This window comes from Idiotropiscis lumnitzeri, chromosome 17, assembly GCF_059441095.1.
Source record: "Idiotropiscis lumnitzeri isolate Australia: NSW breed Sydney's pygmy pipehorse chromosome 17, RoL_Ilum_1.0, whole genome shotgun sequence".
Classification (NCBI taxonomy): Eukaryota; Metazoa; Chordata; class Actinopteri; order Syngnathiformes; family Syngnathidae; genus Idiotropiscis; species Idiotropiscis lumnitzeri.
Window position 1 is genome coordinate 2,406,108 of NC_142407.1, and position 19,175 is coordinate 2,425,282.

At 44.9% G+C, this 19,175-nt stretch overlaps 1 protein-coding gene across 9 annotated transcripts in view; it reads left to right on the forward strand.

Annotated features, from left to right (window-relative positions):
- amot (angiomotin) overlaps positions 1-19,175 on the forward strand; it is a 172,578-nt gene that overhangs the window by 26,555 nt on the left and 126,848 nt on the right. For all 9 annotated transcript variants that reach the window (XR_015839549.1, XR_015839550.1, XM_088278846.1 and 6 more), the window contains one exon: positions 8,411-8,963. Coding sequence is in view for 7 of the 9 variants with exons in the window: in XM_088278846.1 (XP_088134972.1) it covers positions 8,411-8,963 (553 nt within the window). In the remaining 2 variants the exon portion in view is untranslated. The remainder of the gene's footprint in view (positions 1-8,410; positions 8,964-19,175) is intronic.

Here is a 19,175-nt window from a genome sequence, read left to right on the forward strand (position 1 = left end):
TTTTACTTTTACTCCTTCTCAGTATTATCAATTTACTTATCCCTGGAGCCATGTCGTTCAAGTGGCAAATTACCTTTGCAAAGTTTATTTCAGGCAATAGACTCAATATAAGGCGACACGGTGGGTGGGTGACTGGTTAGCACGATGACCTCACAGTGCAGAGGTCATGGGTTTGATTCCGGCTCCGGCCATCCTGTGTGGAGTTCGCATGTTCTCCCCGTGCCTGTGTGGGTTTCCCACATTCCAAAAACATGCATGGCAAGTTGATTGGACACTCTAAATTGCCCCTGGGTATGAGCGTGAGCGCAAATTGTTTTGTGTCCTCACTAGGGTTGCAGGGGTGCTGGAGCCTATCCCAGCTATCTTCAGTTAGTAGGCGGGTTACACCCTTAACTGGTTGCCAGCCAATCGCAGGGCACACATAGACGAACAACCATCATGAGGTTTAGTAGGAGAATGAGGGAAGTGAGGCAGGAGTAATTTCATGGAAATTTAATGTAAAGAAAACATAGCAAACTAGGCACTGAGAAAGAACTAAAATATAAAAAATACAAAACAACAGGGATCAACAAAACACAAGGAATAGACTTTTTTAGAGAAGGAGAGACAGGCAGGAGGACAACTAACAAGGACACTGTCATGGACAGTACAATGAAGCGACAAGAACTGAAAGCAAACTGAACTAAATACAAACTAATTAATGAGACAACGAGAAACACCTGAACAATACAATACAATACAATACAATTTATTTATTTAGCGCATTTCACAACAGCTGGAGCTGTAACAAAGCTCTTTCCATATGTTGTCATATATATTAGGGATAAAGTTGGGCAGATGCACCCTCGGCACAAATGGTTGGACGGAGCTGATTGGTTAACACTGGGGCTTTATAAACGAACACGGGTGGACACAATAAGGATGACGAGATAGAAAAACAAACAAGGCAAAACATGAAACTAAAGTCAAAAACCTAAACCAACCAAACAGATTGTGACAATGATCTCTATACAAGGCAAAAAAATGTCAAAGGAAATTAAAAATGTCTGACTTCCTTTTGGGTTCATAGCAGGGTTTTAGAGTCCTTGGGCTGTGACATGTGCCTCCAACTTTTGTTTGATCTTGGTAACACGTACAACCAGGGCTGCGCCGCTAGAAATTGTAAAAAAAAATTAAATCGCACAATAACCTCATAAAATATTTATGCTGATGCCAGGCCTGATGTTGTTGCAGTTTCATGAGTTTTTTTTAAGTTTGGCCCCTCAAAAATATGATTGTTTCTTAGCAAAAGGAGCATAACCTCTTGGAGAAAAACATCCATCCATCCATCCATCATCTGTACCGCTTCTCCTCACTAGGGTCGCTGGAGCCTATCCCAGCTATCTTCGGGCAGTAGGCGGGGGACACCCTGAACTGGTTGCCAGCCAATTGCAGGGCACACAGAGACGCACAACCATCCACGCTCACACTCATACCTAGGGGCAATTTAGAGTGTTCAATCGGCCTGCCATGCATGTTTTTGGAATGTGGGAGGAAACCGGAGTACCCGGAGGAAACCCACGCAGGCACGGGGAGCACATGCAAACTCCACACAGGATGGCCGGAGCTGGGATTGAACCCACGCCCGATGCTGTCTCTCACTGTGAGGCCATCGTGCTAACCAGTCGGCCTGGAGAAAAACAGAAAAAAATAAAACTAATATTTCCTTTAATTAGACAGTGGCACCTCCAGTCCGGTAAAAATACGTTCATAGATGTTTTCACACCAAGACTCTTGTCAAATGTTTGAAATTTTAACAGGATATATGTTCATGTGGATCAGGTTACAGCAGCTGTTGTAGTCAAGGTGAAACCAACTTGTGAAGTAAAATAAAAATGGCCGACTTCCTTTTGTGTACCTGCCGTCAAAGGCAACTTGAATTTATTTCCTTCCTTTATTTCATAGTTTTAATCTGGTTCAAAAGTACACTGAATAAACCATTATTTCATGTTTAAAAATGTAAAGTAAGATATAATTTTCAGTTAATTTGTTTTGGTGTAAAACCATAGTGAAGAGGGGCAACTTATCTTTTTGTTCCACATGCGTAAACTGTTGTTTAGGGACACAGGCAATAAACGCACGTAATGGCCACAAGGAGCGACGTACCTTGAAGAAAAGGCAGGAGTTTGGCCTAGACGACAAGTCGTGTTTTGTGTTAAGATTTGTAAACTTTTATTCCTTTTTAGTGAATGTGGCCAATTAGGTGAATATTGTGCGATTTACTTTCTTGATTGTTTTTGTGACCTATCCTTATTTTGAGTGCTAATTGCGTTTTTATTTTGATTATTTTTTAGTTCTGACGGCATTGTGTTGTTTTAACAAGTAAAGACACGTCGACAACATTAAATGTCTGTTAAAACCAAAGATATATATATATATATATATATATATTAGGGCTGTCAAAATTAATCCCCAAAAATGTAACTCACTTTACTCAATTTGGTTTACTTAAAAAAATATTTGCATACTTTGCAAATTGAAAAATATGTAAATGACTAGTGCTGGTAGTAGTATGCAAATCACTGTTGTGAGTCCGGTTAGAACTCCAATAATGAGGATAGGATCTTGTGTTTTCTGGTCTTTAATAAAGTTGAAGTCAAAGTACACATTTCTTGATGCTTCAAACGAAATATTCGTGTGGTTTTGTCTCGCGCACAACTCGAAGCAGGATAAACGTGGACTACAACTCAAATAAACTTAGCTCTATAGACAGAACTGAAACGATTCTCGCCACCGTCTCTCCTTCTTCCTCCTTCCTATATACGCACACGCACGCCTATATACGCACACGCACGCCCACGCTGCGTGAGTTGGAGGGCTAAACTCCGCCCTCTTAAAGTCGCAGTCTCTGAGCAGCCTTTTCTACACAAATATTGTGCCATATCAGCTGTCTATAGCACGTCTCAGAACAAAACACTGTGTTTAAGTTACCAACGCTGCTGGAGTGTGGCGCTTGTGTGCAGTTTTGAGAAATGTTTCGAAAATAAATGTCTGCAAAGATGCCTCCATTTAGATCGTATTCAAGCTATTAGAACAGTCTTTGAATTAAATATACTTCATATTTGGTGATTTTGCATCAATTCCAAGATATTATTCTGGTAAATAGTTGAAAAATTTTATTAATCATGAAATTTTTTTTGATTAATTAGTTAAAAATAATTAATCACTTGACAGCACTAATATATATATATATATATATATATATATATATATATATATATATATATATATATATATATATATATATTTGTAAAGCACTTTGTTACTGTCAAGGTTCGCCGGTAGGCGAGGTGGGGAAGGACCCAAGGTGCGAGGAAGCAGGGAAAACGGGTAACTGAAAGGGGATTTATTAACTGAGTGAAACAAAGACAAACAACGTGGCAGGGTGCAACAAATAACAAAGGGCAAACTAAAACATGACTAAACTGGGTCGAGAACGAGGAACAAAGAGAGTGACAAATACTGAGGGACATGAACGTGAACGAGAGCAAGAACGAGATCGGGAAGCGTCCGTGACAGTCCTGGTATGGAGTAGCAGGAGAAATGTTCCGACACAGAGCTGTCGGGATGAGGTGTTCAAATAGTCCGTTAATCAGGGGAGCAGATGGGAATCAGGTGTGTGATCGTTAATGGGGAGCAGGTGCGTGGCTGGTGAGGGCGAGGTGCTGAGGGGAAACGCCCCTACTCGGCTGATCAAAACAAAAACAAAGTGCACATGGCAGGGAGGTGACGAAAACAATAACAAAACCGCATGCACACGAAAACAATAACAAAACCCTGTCATGCCCGACGCGGATTCCAGACGTCCCACAGAAAAGAAAAAAAAAAAAGAAGAACAAAAGGAAAACCATGTCCAAAACGAGGGTGGGCGGAAGGGGTCGGGAGGTGGGTCAACGACCCGTAATCGAAGCCGGTCTGGCGGATGTCCGGGAGGCCAGACCAGCGAGTCCTTTCGTGGCCATTCAGGCGGCCGTCCGGGTGGCCCAACCCGCAAGTCCAGTCGTGGCCATTCGGGCGGGCGTCCGGGAGGCCAAACCAGGGAGTCCGACTGTGGCCATTCGCCACATCGAGTGCGCCGCCGAGGCTGAGACGAGAAGCGGCGGCGGGTCGCGGGGCGCAGCCGAGACAGGAACTTGGAGCGGCCACGAGTCGTCGAGCGTTGCTGACACAGGAACGTGGAGCGGCGGCTGGTCGTTGAGCCCCGCCGAGACAGGAACGTGGAGCGACGGCTGGTCGTCGAGCCCCGCCGAGTCAGGAACGTGGAGTGGCGGCTGGTCGTCGAGCCCCGCCGAGACAGGAACGTGGAGCGGTGACGATCCAGATGCAGCCGAGACCGGAACGTGGAGCGGCGGCTGGTCGTCGTCTACCGCCGAGGCAGGAACGTGGAGCGGCGGCTGGTCGTCGAACCCCGCCGAGACAGGAACATGGAGCGGCGGGGGATCGTCGGATGCCGCCGAGGCCAGAACGGGGCGCGATGGTGGGTCGTCGTGCGTCGCCGAGGCTGAGGCGAGACGCGGCGGCGGGCCGTCGTCCATCGCGGGCACCGGAACCGGGAGCGGTGGCGGGTCGTCGAACCCTGCCGAGACAGGAACGTGGAACGGGTGCAGGAAAAGCGCCGTCGGATCAAGGGCTTGGGACGGACGCCCTACTGGCTCCGCTGGAACATGGACTTGGGGCGGACGCAGGACGTGCACCGCCGGAACATGGACTTGAGGCGAACGCACGACGTGCACCGCCGGAACATGGACTTGGGGCGGACGCGGAACGTGCTCTGCCGCAACATGGACTTGGGGCGGGCGCAGGACGTGCACCGCCGGGACCTGGACTTGGGGCGAACGCACGACGTGCACCGCCGGAACATAGACTTGGGGCGGACGCCGGACGGGCTCCGCCGAAACGTGAGCTTGGGACGGATGCACAACGTGCTCCGCCTGAACGTGAACTGGGGACGGACGCACAACGTGCTCCGCCTGAACGTGAGCTGGGGACGGACGCACAACGTGCTCCGCCTGAACGTGAACTAGGCTCTGCAGCTGGCGAGGAGCCGGGACGGGAGGCTGCAGCTGGCGGGGAGCCGGGACAGGGGCTCAGCAGCTGGCGGGGAGCCGGGACGGGGCTCAGCAGCTGGCGGGGAGCCGGGACGGGACGCTGCAGCTGGCGAGGAGCCGGGACGGGACGCTGCAGCTGGCGAGGCGCCGGGACGGGACGCTGCAGCTCGCGAGGGACCAGCTCCGGAGGCTGCAGCTGATGTGGAGGCGGGATGGTCTGTGCAGCTGACGCGGAAGCGAAACGGGGCTCAGCCGCTGACGAGGCACAGGAACTGGAGGCGACATGGATTGCAGCCGCTGACGTGGAGGCGGCTGCGGGCCGAGCGCAGCAGTCGAGCCGGGAGCAGCCGAGACGGGGGGCCTGACCCCTATCAGCCTGCCGCCATAGGGAGTCAGGGGAACGGGAGACATGAGGGACCGTGACTACTGTAGCTGGTGAACGTGAGCTATGAAACGCAAGGGGAACGTGACTAGGTGCGGAAACAGACGGTGGACGTGGTGAACGACGTGGCCGTGATCTACGTGACTTGGGACGAGGTGAACAACGCGAGGTAACGTGGGAGGTGGTCTCAAAAAACTCAAATGACGAAGGTGACAGAAATGGTTGGCGGGGAGGAAGGTGACGGTTCCTAAATAAGACTGCGTTGCGCTGAGCGTCTAGGAGAGCGGAAATATATTCAAAATCATATTCGTGATCCGAATCGACAAAAATGTGAGGGGCAAGGTGCTCAAAATCATACTCTTAACCGTACTTACTTGAATCGTGAGGGGGTGAAAAGGCTTGGTGCTCAAAATCATCGTCATAATCGGAATCAATAATCAGGTGAGGGGGTATGACAGGGAGGCCGTCGATTTTAATACCGTGAGACGCGGAGGAAGCAACAGACGAGGTACGGGGCTGGTCGGCAGGCTGATGAGGGCGGCGATGACGTCGCCGAGAGCTTCCCGCAGGGTCCGTAGTTGGTCGGAACATTCTGTCAAGGTTCGCCGGCAGGCGAGGTGGGGAAGGACCCAAGGTGCGAGGAAGCAGGGAAAACGGGTAACTGAAAGGGGATTTATTAACTGAGTGAAACAAAGACAAACAATGTGGCAGGGTGCAACAAATAACAAAGGGCAAACTAAAACATGACTAAACTGGGTCGAGAACGAGGAACAAAGAGAGTGACAAATACTGAGGGATAGTGATGGGTCCAACGACACCGAGGCGTTGATGCGCGCGCCGAGCTTCCAGGGCAAACCCCGTGTCGGTGCACGTACTGCTTTGAGAAAGTCACGTGACCACTACCAGAATCGTGTCGACACAGTGGTCGCGCGCCAAACTGTGTTCATAAGGAAGTGCATCTGTCAACAGGATGGACGCTCAAAACAAGCATCGAGTTATTGGCGCGTTACTTTGCATTAAATATCCGCAAGATGGAAGACGTCACTGTTGATGCGCACTCAGAGGTGCAGCGCTATATGTCAGCAGGACACGTTGCACGTACGGAAGACCCGCTCTTATATTGGAAGTCCATGGAGGCAACGTTCCCTCACCTATTTATATTAGCCACACAGGCGTTGTGCACACCGGCCTCTTCAGTGCCTTGTGAGAGGATTTTCTCAAAGGCGGGGGAAATTGCCTCAAAAAAAGAAATAGACTGAATAACAAAACGCTGGAGAAACTAATTTTTTGGAATAAAAATCTTTAATTACAATGAGTCCATTGTCATTCACAACACTTTTACTTGGGCATTCAGACAGATGTTCTCTTAATTTATCAACTGCGTCTCGAATATCAAAGATTTTTTTTATGAAATTGCGTGCATGTAAAAATAATGTGAAAGCAAATGCCTAATCAGAATCAGAAATCGCTTTGTTATTGTACTCAAGTGTGCAACGAGATTAGAGAGCTCCCCTCTCCAGTGCAATACAACAATAATTCAGTTAAATATATAAATTAGATAAGAGAATAATTAGTGCGATGGAAAGTAATACGAAATAGGATATATAAAAACACATCACGTCGCTAATCAATGGAATTGGATAAAATTAGTTTGACAGATCAGTGTCAGATGACCCTGTCAAATGTTTCCTGCAAGTCCACCAGGTGTCAGTATTCAGCAACACAGTGTCAACACAGTGTCAATACATTGTGTCACTGTGTCGAAACGATACAGGATGCCTCATCTACCCATCACTACTGAGGGACATGAACGTGAACGAGAGCAAGAACGAGATCGGGAAGCGTCCGTGACAGTCCTGGTATGGAGTAGCAGGAGAAATGTTCCGACACAGAGCTGTCGGGATGAGGTGTTCAAATAGTCCGTTAATCAGGGGAGCAGATGGGAATCAGGTGTGTGATCGTTAATGGGGAGCAGGTGCGTGGCTGGTGAGGGCGAGGTGCTGAGGGGAAACGCCCCTACTCGGCTGATCAAAACAAAAACAAAGTGCACATGGCAGGGAGGTGACGAAAACAATAACAAAACCGCTTGCACACGAAAACAATAACAAAACCCTGTCATGCCCGACGCGGATCATGACAGTTACAGCTCTATCTGTTGTGAAATGCGCTATACAAATAAAATTGTATTTTATCTCTCTCTCTCGCTCTCTCTCTCTGTGTATATATCTATATATATATATGTATATGTATTCACACACACAATCAGCAGGGAATTATGGGAGAGGACAAATTATATGTCAATCAACAACAATGTTCAACATTGGTAGATTTTTTTTGGGGTGACCCATTCCTATTACTTTTTTGTCACACCGTGTGTGTGTGTGTGTGGGCGTGTGTTGTCGTGTGCGTGTGTTTAGGTGTGTGCATGCCCGCGTGTGTGTGTGTATCTACGTGTATAGATCAAAGTTACAAATTTAAGAAATGGACCACATCCGTCCAGACATTTTGAATTAATGAACTGGTATGGAATAGCTGTTATTCCGTGAAGTAAATATCCATATTTTTACACTTAAAACAAATGTTATTATTTTTTTTTTAATATATGAATATTTGTGGTTTGTGAAGGCAAAATAATAAATGGCATTCTCCACATACACCAGGACCTAATTGTATCTGTTTATAGAAAGCGTAATTTACAAATTCACAACTGTCGTAATGAATGTCATCAATTTGTGAATTACTTTTGGGGCAAACAAAATGGTCAATTATTTGTCACTTTACTTTCAATGCAATTGTTTAATTGTATATGTTAAGTTTCTCTGCACAATTTCTAATGAGAGAAAAAAATGCAAATGTTAGATTTCCAAGTATCTGTGAATATTCCAATTCAATTTCAGTGAGTGCTGTGTTAATAAATATATTGGTTCTTTTCTTTCCTCAGGTCAACAAAGCAGGGTTCAGTTATTTTCCAGAAGTCCCCTCACCATCACAGCCCCACCTCTTCAATCACCTCTGTTGGTTCTTTGTCCCGGGCCCAATCTTCTACTCTTTGTAGCTTACCCAGTGCCTTCAATGCCCCTTACTCCTCTCACCATCAACCGCCATATAGTCACGTGGAGACCTTCCGCAGCATGGGGATAGGGAATCTACAGGGTCTTGTTTCCCACCAGTTAGGCGAGACTTTCACTCCTATGCCTATGGACCCAACACCACAAAGAATTTGTGGTTTTCCCAACAACTCCTTGCAACCGATGTACAATAAGCAGGAACAGACTCATCAATATAAACAACAGCAATCTCAAGGCCTGCCCCCTCCCCAGTCTCTTGTCCAAGCAAGACATCTCCACCATCTGCATTCTTACTCCCACCTGCAGGAGCAGTCCTTCGAAATAATGGCACAGGCTCAGCGGAAGGTGGACATGCTGAATGAAGAGAACAGAGTTCTGAGGCAGGAGATAGATGCCTGTCATGATAAAGTCACCAAGCTGCACAAGGTAAAGGGAGAGCTAGGGATGAGTAGGTAGACTTTTATGAATAATTAAGGTTTTCCAGCCCAATGCTTAGCAAAAGGTTCACGACTCTAGGATACTCATTGAAAGCAACTCATAGAAACATCATACTGTCTTATGGTGTTCAAATGGACATATGACGGTATATTACCGTATTTTCCGGACTATAAGCCACTACTTTTTTCCTTGATTTTGAACACGGCTAATACAACGGTGTGGCTTTTCTGTGATTTTTTCTTTCACTGGTAGGGGTTCTCTATAGTACAGAAAATATGCTAACTAAATCTCGATTTTTTTTTTTCCCTCTTGGGTCTGTTCTGTTTTAATTAGCAAAGTTGTTGCCGTGTTAAAAGGCACTGTTTTAAGAAACTGTTTATGTACCTTAATGCACATTTACAGTACATAATCGTTCTGTACATGTAGTAAACAGCTAATTTTGTTCAACATAGAAAACTGCGGCTTATGCCCTGGTGCGGCTTGTATATGTGTAATGGCTGAATAAGTTCATTTAAAAAAAAAGACCTTTATTTTTAGGTACTCTTCTGTACCTCATTCTCGGTCTCTGCCCCTGCCAGACAATTCTTGAAATCATTATATCCCATTCTCTAAATTCCCCACCTGTTATCTGCACTGGCAGACGCTGAAACAGGTACAGAAGCCTCGGCAGTATATTAATTTTAATCACCTCTACTCTTTGTGGTATGGTCATATAGGGTATCAGATTCTATCTGGAAATAACCAATTAAAATTTTCTAATCAGCGGATCAAAGCTAATGGCTTTCAGTTGTCCTAAATTTGGGGAAGATTTACTCCCAGACATTTGATCGTTTCGGAGTCCCATTTAATCTCATAATTGTCCATAATCTTCTGGGATGGTCTATAATTGAACGTGTTGACCTGTCTTTTTTTTTGTATATTAATTGTATACCTTAGGAAAGGATATGTCTGGGCTGGATAAGTATACAGTGAAACCCCGGTTATCGCGGTTAATGGGGGCCGAGACCACCCGCGAAAACTGAAAATTTGCGAAGTAGCGGCGCCCCTTCAAAAATGCTTTAAAAAAACCTATACAGGTATACAGTATACCCCCCTGTATACAGTACACCATATAGAATACGGGTAGAGAGAGAGAGTGAAATTCATGTTATAACAAAAAAAAAAAAATTATTAAAACTTTTTTTTTTTTTATTCCCCAGCCATTATTTTTGTATTTATTCAATTACTTCGTTTTGTATTTATTTAATTACTTCGACTTTTACTTGCTGGTACGCCGTCCGGTGTGCCCTGTGAATGTTATGATCCTCCAGCAGAGCTGGAAGATTTAGCAGGACTCTCCAAACGCAGACACGGAAAAAAAGGTGATGATACAAAGATATTTATTATAATCACAATATAGTCAGTATCCAATTACAATCTTGGACTATGAGGGTCTATCGGCTATAATATATATAATACCAATCTATCGGCGGAAAGAACGTAAAGCGCTGGTGGAACACTCGCACCAGGAAAACGGAATAACTATAAAGATATTTATTATAATCACAATATAGTCAGTATCCAATTACAATCTAGGACTATGAGGGTCTATCGGATATAATATATATAATACCAATCTATCAGCGGAAAGAACGTAAAGCGCTAGTGGAACACTCGCACCAGGAAAAGGGAATAACTATAGAACGAAAAACGCTTGCAAAAGGCAAGGAATGACTAACGAAGATTGCTTACCACGGAAGGATAAGAGGAGACCAATCATCGACAGAAAAAGAGAACAGAAAACGAGCCAAGCTGTAGCTGATAACGAAATGAAAGAAAAACGCGACAACAAGAAACACTTGAACAAGATAACAATCGAAGTACGGGAGCATGAGAAAGTAGCATAACAATCCGACGCCAGGTAGTCAGTGTAGGTGGATTATATAGTGAGTGTAATCAGTGAGTGAATGGGAATCCGGTGCGGGGCTGGTCGGCGCGTCTCGCAGCAGCCGACGGCATGGCGCGAGACGATCACTGGAGGAACGCCCACACAGCTGAAAAAACAAAAACACACGCATGACAGGCACGGATCATGACAGTGAAATGAAAGGTGGCATTCTTCATTTATTTATTTATTCATTCATAACCGGGCGGAAGAGGTGCTCCTCTTCGGCTTACTGTGACGCGAGCATGCACTCCTCCTCCGGAGCTTCCATTTGGTTAAACTTAGGGGCCGCTTGGCACCGCCCGTGCCCGGGGAAGGTGCTCCTCTTCGACTTAACTGCCACGCACGCCGGCCGGCCTCCTCCGGAGCTCTCGTACGGTCCCGAACGGAGCGAAATGTCGCTCCGCTCGTGCCCGGGCGGAAGCGGTGCTCCTCTTCGGCTTACTGTGACGCGAGCATGCCCTCCTCCTCCGGAGCTTCCAATCGGTTAAACTTAGGGGCCGCTTGGCACCGCCCGTGCCCGGGGAAGGTGCTCCTCTTCGGCTTAACTGCCACGCACGCTGGCCGGCCTCCTCCGGAGCTCTCGTACGGTCCCGAATGGAGCGAAATGTCGCTCCGCTCGTGCCCGGGCGGAAGAGGTGCTCCTCTTCGGCTTACTGTGACGCGAGCATGCCCTACTCCTCCGGAGCTTCCAATCGGTTAAACTTAGGGGCCGCTTGGCACCGCCCGTGCCCGGGGAAGGTGCTCCTCTTCGGCTTAACTGCCACGCACGCCGGCCGGCCTCCTCCGGAGCTCTCGTACGGTCCCGAACGGAGCGAAATGTCGCCCCGCTCGTGCCCGGGCGGAAGGTGCTCCTCTTCGGCTTAACTGCCACGCACGCCGGCCGGCCTCCCCCGGAGCTCTCGTATGGTCCCGAACGGAGCGAAATGTCGCCCCCGATCGTGCCCGGGGGAACTTGCTCTACTTCGTCCACTCTCCTCTTCGCCCACGCTCTTCTTCGGCACACGCCGGCCGTCTAACCGCTCCAGCGCCCCGTCGTGCCGCTCGGCGAAACTACAATGCCCCCGCGGAGCGGAGCGAATGGAGAGCCCCGATCGTGCCCGGGCAAAAAAGTTTTTAATTTTTGAATATTTTTTTTAGACCCGCGAAGCACTGAACCCGCGAAAGGTGAACCGCGAAGTAGCGGGGTTTCACTGTAATAATAAATCGTCTGCAAAAAGCGCTATTTTTTGTACCACTCTCTCCATAGCAATTCCAGGTATATTCTCATTTTGTTTTATCCAGCTACAAAGCGGTTCTAGAAAAATGGAAACGAGTAAAGGACTTGCTGCACATCTTTGTCGACATCCTCGTTCCAGTACAATAAAGTTTGACTCCCATTAACCCTAATCCTACCTGTAGGTGTATTGTACAGGGCCTGTATTGTCTTACTAAAGCTCCTGTGGAACTGAAACCTTTCCAGCACTTTTTATAGGAAATCCCACCGGGCCGAATCCAACAGTGGATTATGCCTAGCAAAAATTATTTCAAGAAGTCTGGCTGTGAACAATCTGGTCTAAAAGACCCATTACCCCGATATCACATATTTCAACTCGATACATATCCTGAGGATACATCAGGAAATAATCAAACCTTGAGTATATATATTGTGTGGTGGTGAATAATAAGTGTAGTCTTTACTGGAGGGATTAAAAATCGCTCCATACATTCACCATTCCCACTTCACATTAGACCCTTTATTTGTTTGCTAGTCATATTTTTTGTGTTGCTTTTTCCAGGGGAATCTAGCTGCGGGTTTAGTCTTTGGTTCAAATCAACCCCAGCAATCAGCGTACCCTCTGCCTGTGATTTCATTAAATCAAACATCTGTCTGTAAACATTTCACTCTGAGCCTAGTGGAGCATATATATTAAGAAAAGACACCATCTCCCCCTCAAGTTTCCCCTTCACCAAGATATATTGCCCCTCTCCATCACCTGTCACCAATACTTTTTCAAATGAGATTATCACCGAAAAGATATAGCCACCCATCTCTGGTGCCATAATTTGTAAGAAGAGGAAAATATTTGGCTGTAACATTTGTTTTAAGTTTTGCATGTTCCTTCTCTGTCAGATGGGATCAATCACCCCAGCTTCTTCTTTTTTCATCTCAATATCTTACTCCTTTTGGTTGGGTTGAGTACACCATTCTCATTTCATGAGACTCCTCTAATGCTATTTTTGAACGCCATTATCCTTCAGACCAAGTGACATTTGACCCATTCTCCCTTTCATATTTAAGCCCCTTTCGCTATAGAACCAATACAGAACTACAGTGATCCCTCGTTTATCGCGGGAGTTACCTTCCAAAAATAACCTGCGATAAGTGAAATCCGCGAAGTTGTCAGCTTTATTTTTTCTTTATTATTTTACTATGCATTTGATATGATGCATTGTTGTGGTTTGTTTGTGCGTCTAGATGGGTATTTGTGGTCCTACAGTGACACCTTGTGGCATTGCTGCGTTCGTTTTAAGCGTGTTATTTCTTCTTCTCTTTTTTTTGTTATTCAACTTCCGGGTTGCTTCACTTTGAGACGTGTCTATATTAACACACACTAGGTATAGTGCATTAATTAGATTGTTATGGGAAATAATTGACAGTGTGATTTTTCGTTATTTTACATTGTAGCTCAGAATCTCGATGTGTATCCCAAGCTAAGGCAAGATAGCTGACTGTCGGAACTGTTAACTAATTCCCTTGGTGACCAGAATGAGGTACGGTAGTGTATGAAATGTTAAATATATTAAAAATGTAAATTATTAGTTGGATGGCATATTGAAATGGTGTAATTTGACTTATTTGTATTTCTTTATTCCTTTGTATTGAGTTGACAGGAGCGTTGTGTATACATGATTGATATGTGAATTATTTGGGAAAATACTATTGAGTTTGTGTTTTTCTGTTGTTCTGTAGTTTTCATGGTGCAGAATGCTGAACATGCTTGTTCAGAGATAAAAGATTATCGACACCCGTTTGAAATTCTCTGCGTCCTTATTTGAAATCCAGGGGGCGGCTACACTGAGCACAATTCTACTGTAAAAAAAAAAAAAAAAGAAAAATAAATAGAATCTGAATCAGAATGCCCTCTATTGTCATTGTACGAGATTAGAGTGCTCCCCACTCCAGTGCAATACAATAATAATTTAAATACGAAATTGGATAAATACAAACACATTATGTTGCTGTTCTGCAAGGTAAGGGTAGGTGTGTGTGAGAGTTCAGCATAGAGATGGCTCTGGGGAAGAAACTGTTTTTCAGTCTGTCTTTGTTTTGATGCACCTGTAGCGCCTCCCAGAGGGCAACAGGTCAAACAGGTGTGAGCTCTGGTGAGTATTGTCTTTAAGGATATTGAGAGCTCTGCTGAGACACCGGGTGGGGTCGATGTCCGACTGGGAGGGGAGAGGGCAGCCAATAATCCTCTGCGCTTTGACTGTCCTCTCGAGCCTCACTCTGTCTGTCTCAGTGCAGCTGCTGTACCAGGTGGAGACACAGTTGGTCAGGAGGCTCTCAAAGGACGAGTGGTAGAAGGCCAGCCGCAGCTTCTTGTCCAGGTTGAATTTCCTGAGGACCCTCATGAAGTGCAGATGCTGGTGGACCTTCTTTATCACTGCTGTGGTGTTGTGTGTGTGGTGTGATGACGACGATCTTCGTTTTGAAGCGCAATATAGTGAGGAATCACTGTGTATACAGGATGGGTAGGGAACTCCAGTTCCATGGATAGGCAGACAGGCAATATGGCTCTCCAGGAACCGGCGTTCCCTACCCTGATAAACATAACAACAAAACATGAAACAAAACATGAAACAAAACAAACTTCCTTATGTGACGTCTAAATGTTTACCTTGTCTGAGCTCTGATTTTCAGTCTGCTCTAAGGGATGTCCTCTGCTCCCAGGGTGAAGAAAACTCAAAACACATATTTCTCACCTCTGTTGTTCGGAATAGTTTATCTCCCCTTAATCGCTTGAATGTTGATCTTTTCGTGAACATGCAACTTTATTTATAAAGCACATTTCATAACAGCTGGCACTGTAATAAAGCGCTTCCATTTAACGTCTTGACCGAACAACCTAGGTCCTGAACAAGAGCCTGATCAATGTAACAATCATCTGCCCCGGAGTCTACTAGCACAGGGACGGGTAGACCCTTAGTAGGTCCAACAATTTCCCCCTGGAGTTTGATTGCTGCCAGGTTTGCGAGCCCCTAATCCCACCCGCTCTGTCAGGCTCGGATTGGGCTCACCGTGATACTGGTGGTCGGTGAAAGATGTGGTGTCTGTCTCACTTGGGCTACTTGAGCCGGGCTGGCGATGAGGTCTCTCTGGGCACCTGGAAACCCAATGATCATGCTGGCCAAATTAAAAGTATGCACAATCTCTGATCCACCGCTGTCTGTCCTTGGGTCCCAGGTGTCTTCTGAACAGCTGCATTGGTTCCACTTCGGGCGCAGTGGACACAGGGGCGTAGCAGCGCTCTTGCTTGTGGGGGTCGTGGTCGTCTCATTGTTACAGAGTACCTGATCATCATAGCGGGGTCTTAACTGGGTGTGTCCCGGAATCATTGTGGACTGCAAACTCATCATTTAGAGAGGAACTCAAGCGGCAACAAAAGATGCTACATTGTGCACAGTCGCCAAAACTGCTCTCCTCCGCCAGAATGTGAACATGCAATCAAGTATATTCCAGACTGAATGGGATTCCAAAAACAGGTGACTCAGATGGAAAATTTCAAACAAAATGTTTATTAACAAAAATATAACACCGACAAAGTTCATGAAATGATGCCGGTAAAAACAACCAGGAAAATTACATAAACCAAAAACGGTTGCAAAAGACAAGCATAACAAAAATGCAAATAGCTTGCCATGAAAAGGCATGATGGCCAATGCACAGAAGAAACCAAAAATACCTGGGAATAGACAAAAAGTACAATCCATTGGTTTGACGATATGAATGAACTTGGAGGCTTTGTACACACTCATATAAGACATATGTTTGATTCCCGGCCGCGAGATTGACCAATGAGAGAACGAGTGTCTTTATCCTGTGAGCTGATTCTCTGCACATCATTGCAGTGTCTACCCTTGTTTTATCTACCAGTCTACATTAATACAGTAAACAAACGGCACTTTTGAACAATGTTCTGTTCGGAAACTCATAACGTGATTCAAATGTGCCATTCATTTAGTCAGTCGAGCTGGATAGCGGATAGTAAACAGCTGTGTTCAAAATCTGTGAACAGAGCTGCTGCCTGCCGACAAAAATGTCTCGCTCAACACGACGATATAGCGGTTAATTAAATGTTAAAGTGTTTTATTAGTGTTTAATAAAGTGAGAGAAAAGAAGAACATGATGAAGATGAAGAAGAAATAAAGATGAAATAGCTGCGACCAGATCATTAGTGACAGTAACTTTCACTCTGCACAACAAGGGTTTAAAAGTGCGTTAATCCACAATGATTGTACCTTTGGTTAAAATGCATCGGGGATGCTAGTAAAGGTAAGCCAACTTTAGGATAAAAATGTTCAGTTTAACGTAGTTATTAACAAATGTTCCGTTGTAATCGTCCACTTCCGTGTTCGTAATAACGTTCCTCTCACAGGCTGCAGCTTGGCATTTATTCTACATTTTGCATTTTTAAATTTAAACTTCTTGTGTAGCAACTAGCTAGAAGGTTGGGAACCATGTTTGGGGCTGGTCACAATGGAGGTCTTTCATTTAATCAGTTTCAACACAACCTGTGGTGTCTGAACACTAGGTGGCACCCATGTAATTGACATACATGAAAGAATGAATAAGAATTAGAAGAGACACAAGGCAGCAAGAAACACTGACGGTTGAATGAATACTGCAGCATATTGTGTGCGGTTGAGCTGTAATTAAAATGATCAGAATAAAGCAATACAAGACTGACTGCTGAAAAATACTACAAACATGAATGTCTGGTAAAACCCCAGACTGTGACCCCCACCCATTGTGAAATGCTTAGATTTGCCATGATAGGAATGTAATGAAGCTAGACAAAAAAAAAACACGCTGCCCAAAGCACACCACTCACAACATATCACTAACCAGCCATCTGATTGGCTGAAGCTGATGGACTCCCGGAATGCTGTGCAGCACTTGATACGTTTTATGCTGATTTTATATCTTTTTGGGATATGAATGTCATGAGAGGTACCGTATTTTCATGGCCAAAAGACGCGCCATATCAAAGGGCGCAGTGTTTGTTGCGGGTGCTATTTTTGTATTTAACACATACACTGGGCGCATCACACTATGAGGCGCATCCTAGCTCGTGATTGCTAGCTCTCATTTGGAGAAGGGCGACTTTATGAATGGCAGTACCGCTGATGATGTTGGAGATCTCATGAAAACATACCAAATCAACAATGTCAGGGGAGGGATGTCACTCGTCACCTCACTCCTGAGAGTCACAGTTTTAAATCAAAACCAAAACTATCACTGAACAGCATACAAGCAAACTATGAAACAAAGAAATACAATTAACACAAAACATGCATCTCTCATGACATTCACATCCCACAAAGAAAAATAACACAAAAAGAGTATTGCAATTGCCTTCTGGGAGCCAATCAGCCTCACCCAATCAGATGGCTGGTTAAAGAGATGTGAGTGGTGTGCTATGGGCTGTTTTTTTTGCAGAGTCTCTGTTGTCTAAACCTGTGATATTTTCTTGTTTGCAATAACATGAATGATAAGACAGACTACGACATCGTAGACAGTTGCCCTTTTGTCCAGCTTTCTCCCTAACCAGCAGGGTGTGCTAACATGCACTCTGAAAAGCCCTTTGAGAAAACAGGCACGTTTCTCGACAGAATATTACGTGTACAGATCTATGGGACTCAGTCTATACACGAGGCATGTCGCATTATAGGGCACCTCGTCTGTGTTGTAGAATATTTGGGACTTTAAAGTGCCCCTTGTGATCATGAAAATACAGTACGTTTTCTGTTAGTTGTATTTCTTTGTTCCTTGTTTTGGTTGTTTCATTGTTTGCTAGTATGCTGTTCGGTTGATGTTGGGTGATAGTTTTGGTTTTGAATTAAAACCATGACAGTGTGGTGACTAGTGACAGACATCCTGTCACGGGAGAATCACACCAAATGTGGTGGAGTGACCCTCGCCATGACAAGTAGGAAATTCAGAGACAATAGACACGGATACTAAGTGGCAAGAGTCTGGCCAGGAGGATGAAACCCCAGTGATCAGGTCGGATCTCTGAAGCTTCCTACATTCCCTGGACCTTTTATTGAGAATCACAGGTTATATTACGATCAATACAGAAATCGATACAGGTTTACACAACAGTATCAAAGGTATGTTTATTCTGGTCACAGCTGTTGTTTATCCTGCCCACATCTGCACCCCTTTCATGCTTATTTAGAGTGGAGTTTGTTCGGTTGGCTTGACCTGGGTGCAGGTGGCTAGCACAGCAAAGTAATTTGAATATGCAAACTCATACAGAATGGAAAACATGAACACTTTTTGGTTCACACTTCTTCTTAAGTTTAAGCTCGACCGGTTTCCTGTCTAACATTTCCAATAAATACTCTGCCGTAATGCTACAAAATGCCCATTAATATGCCCATTGGTAGGGTAAATGTCTGTATTTCACACTACAGTTGAGAGCAGGAGTGTCAAACGTACAGCCTGTGAGGCGGTTTAAACCTGTTTGCGGGCCTGATCCGATGATTTGGTGAAGTATAAAAGCAAGTATGGCCCGACTGAATAAACAGCCACACAAAATTCACCAAATGTCCGATGTTAGTTATATACGTAAGTAGTAAGATACATCACTAAACCTGTTCACTGCACTTTTAATATAACCTCAAACCTTTTGTCTAGAAAAAAAATCATTGAGGCCTTTTGTCCAAAATGTTTTTCTATATATTTACCAGTAATGCTCAGATGAGCAAAGCAAGTTAAAAAGTGAATTGGCCTGGATGTCACTGTGCGACAACTAACTTTAAGTCACGGTTTCTTTGGAAAAAAAAACTTGCAACATAAATGTATTAAATATGGCACATTCAACTACTGGTAACACAAACGCATATGACCAGGATTCCATCCATCCATCCATTGTCATAATCCCTTTATTGTCATTGTACTCAAGTGTGCAACGAGATTAGAGAGCTCCCCTCTCCTGTGCAAAACAACAATAATTCAGATAGATATATAAATTAGATAAATATATAGTTAGTGCAATGGAAAATAA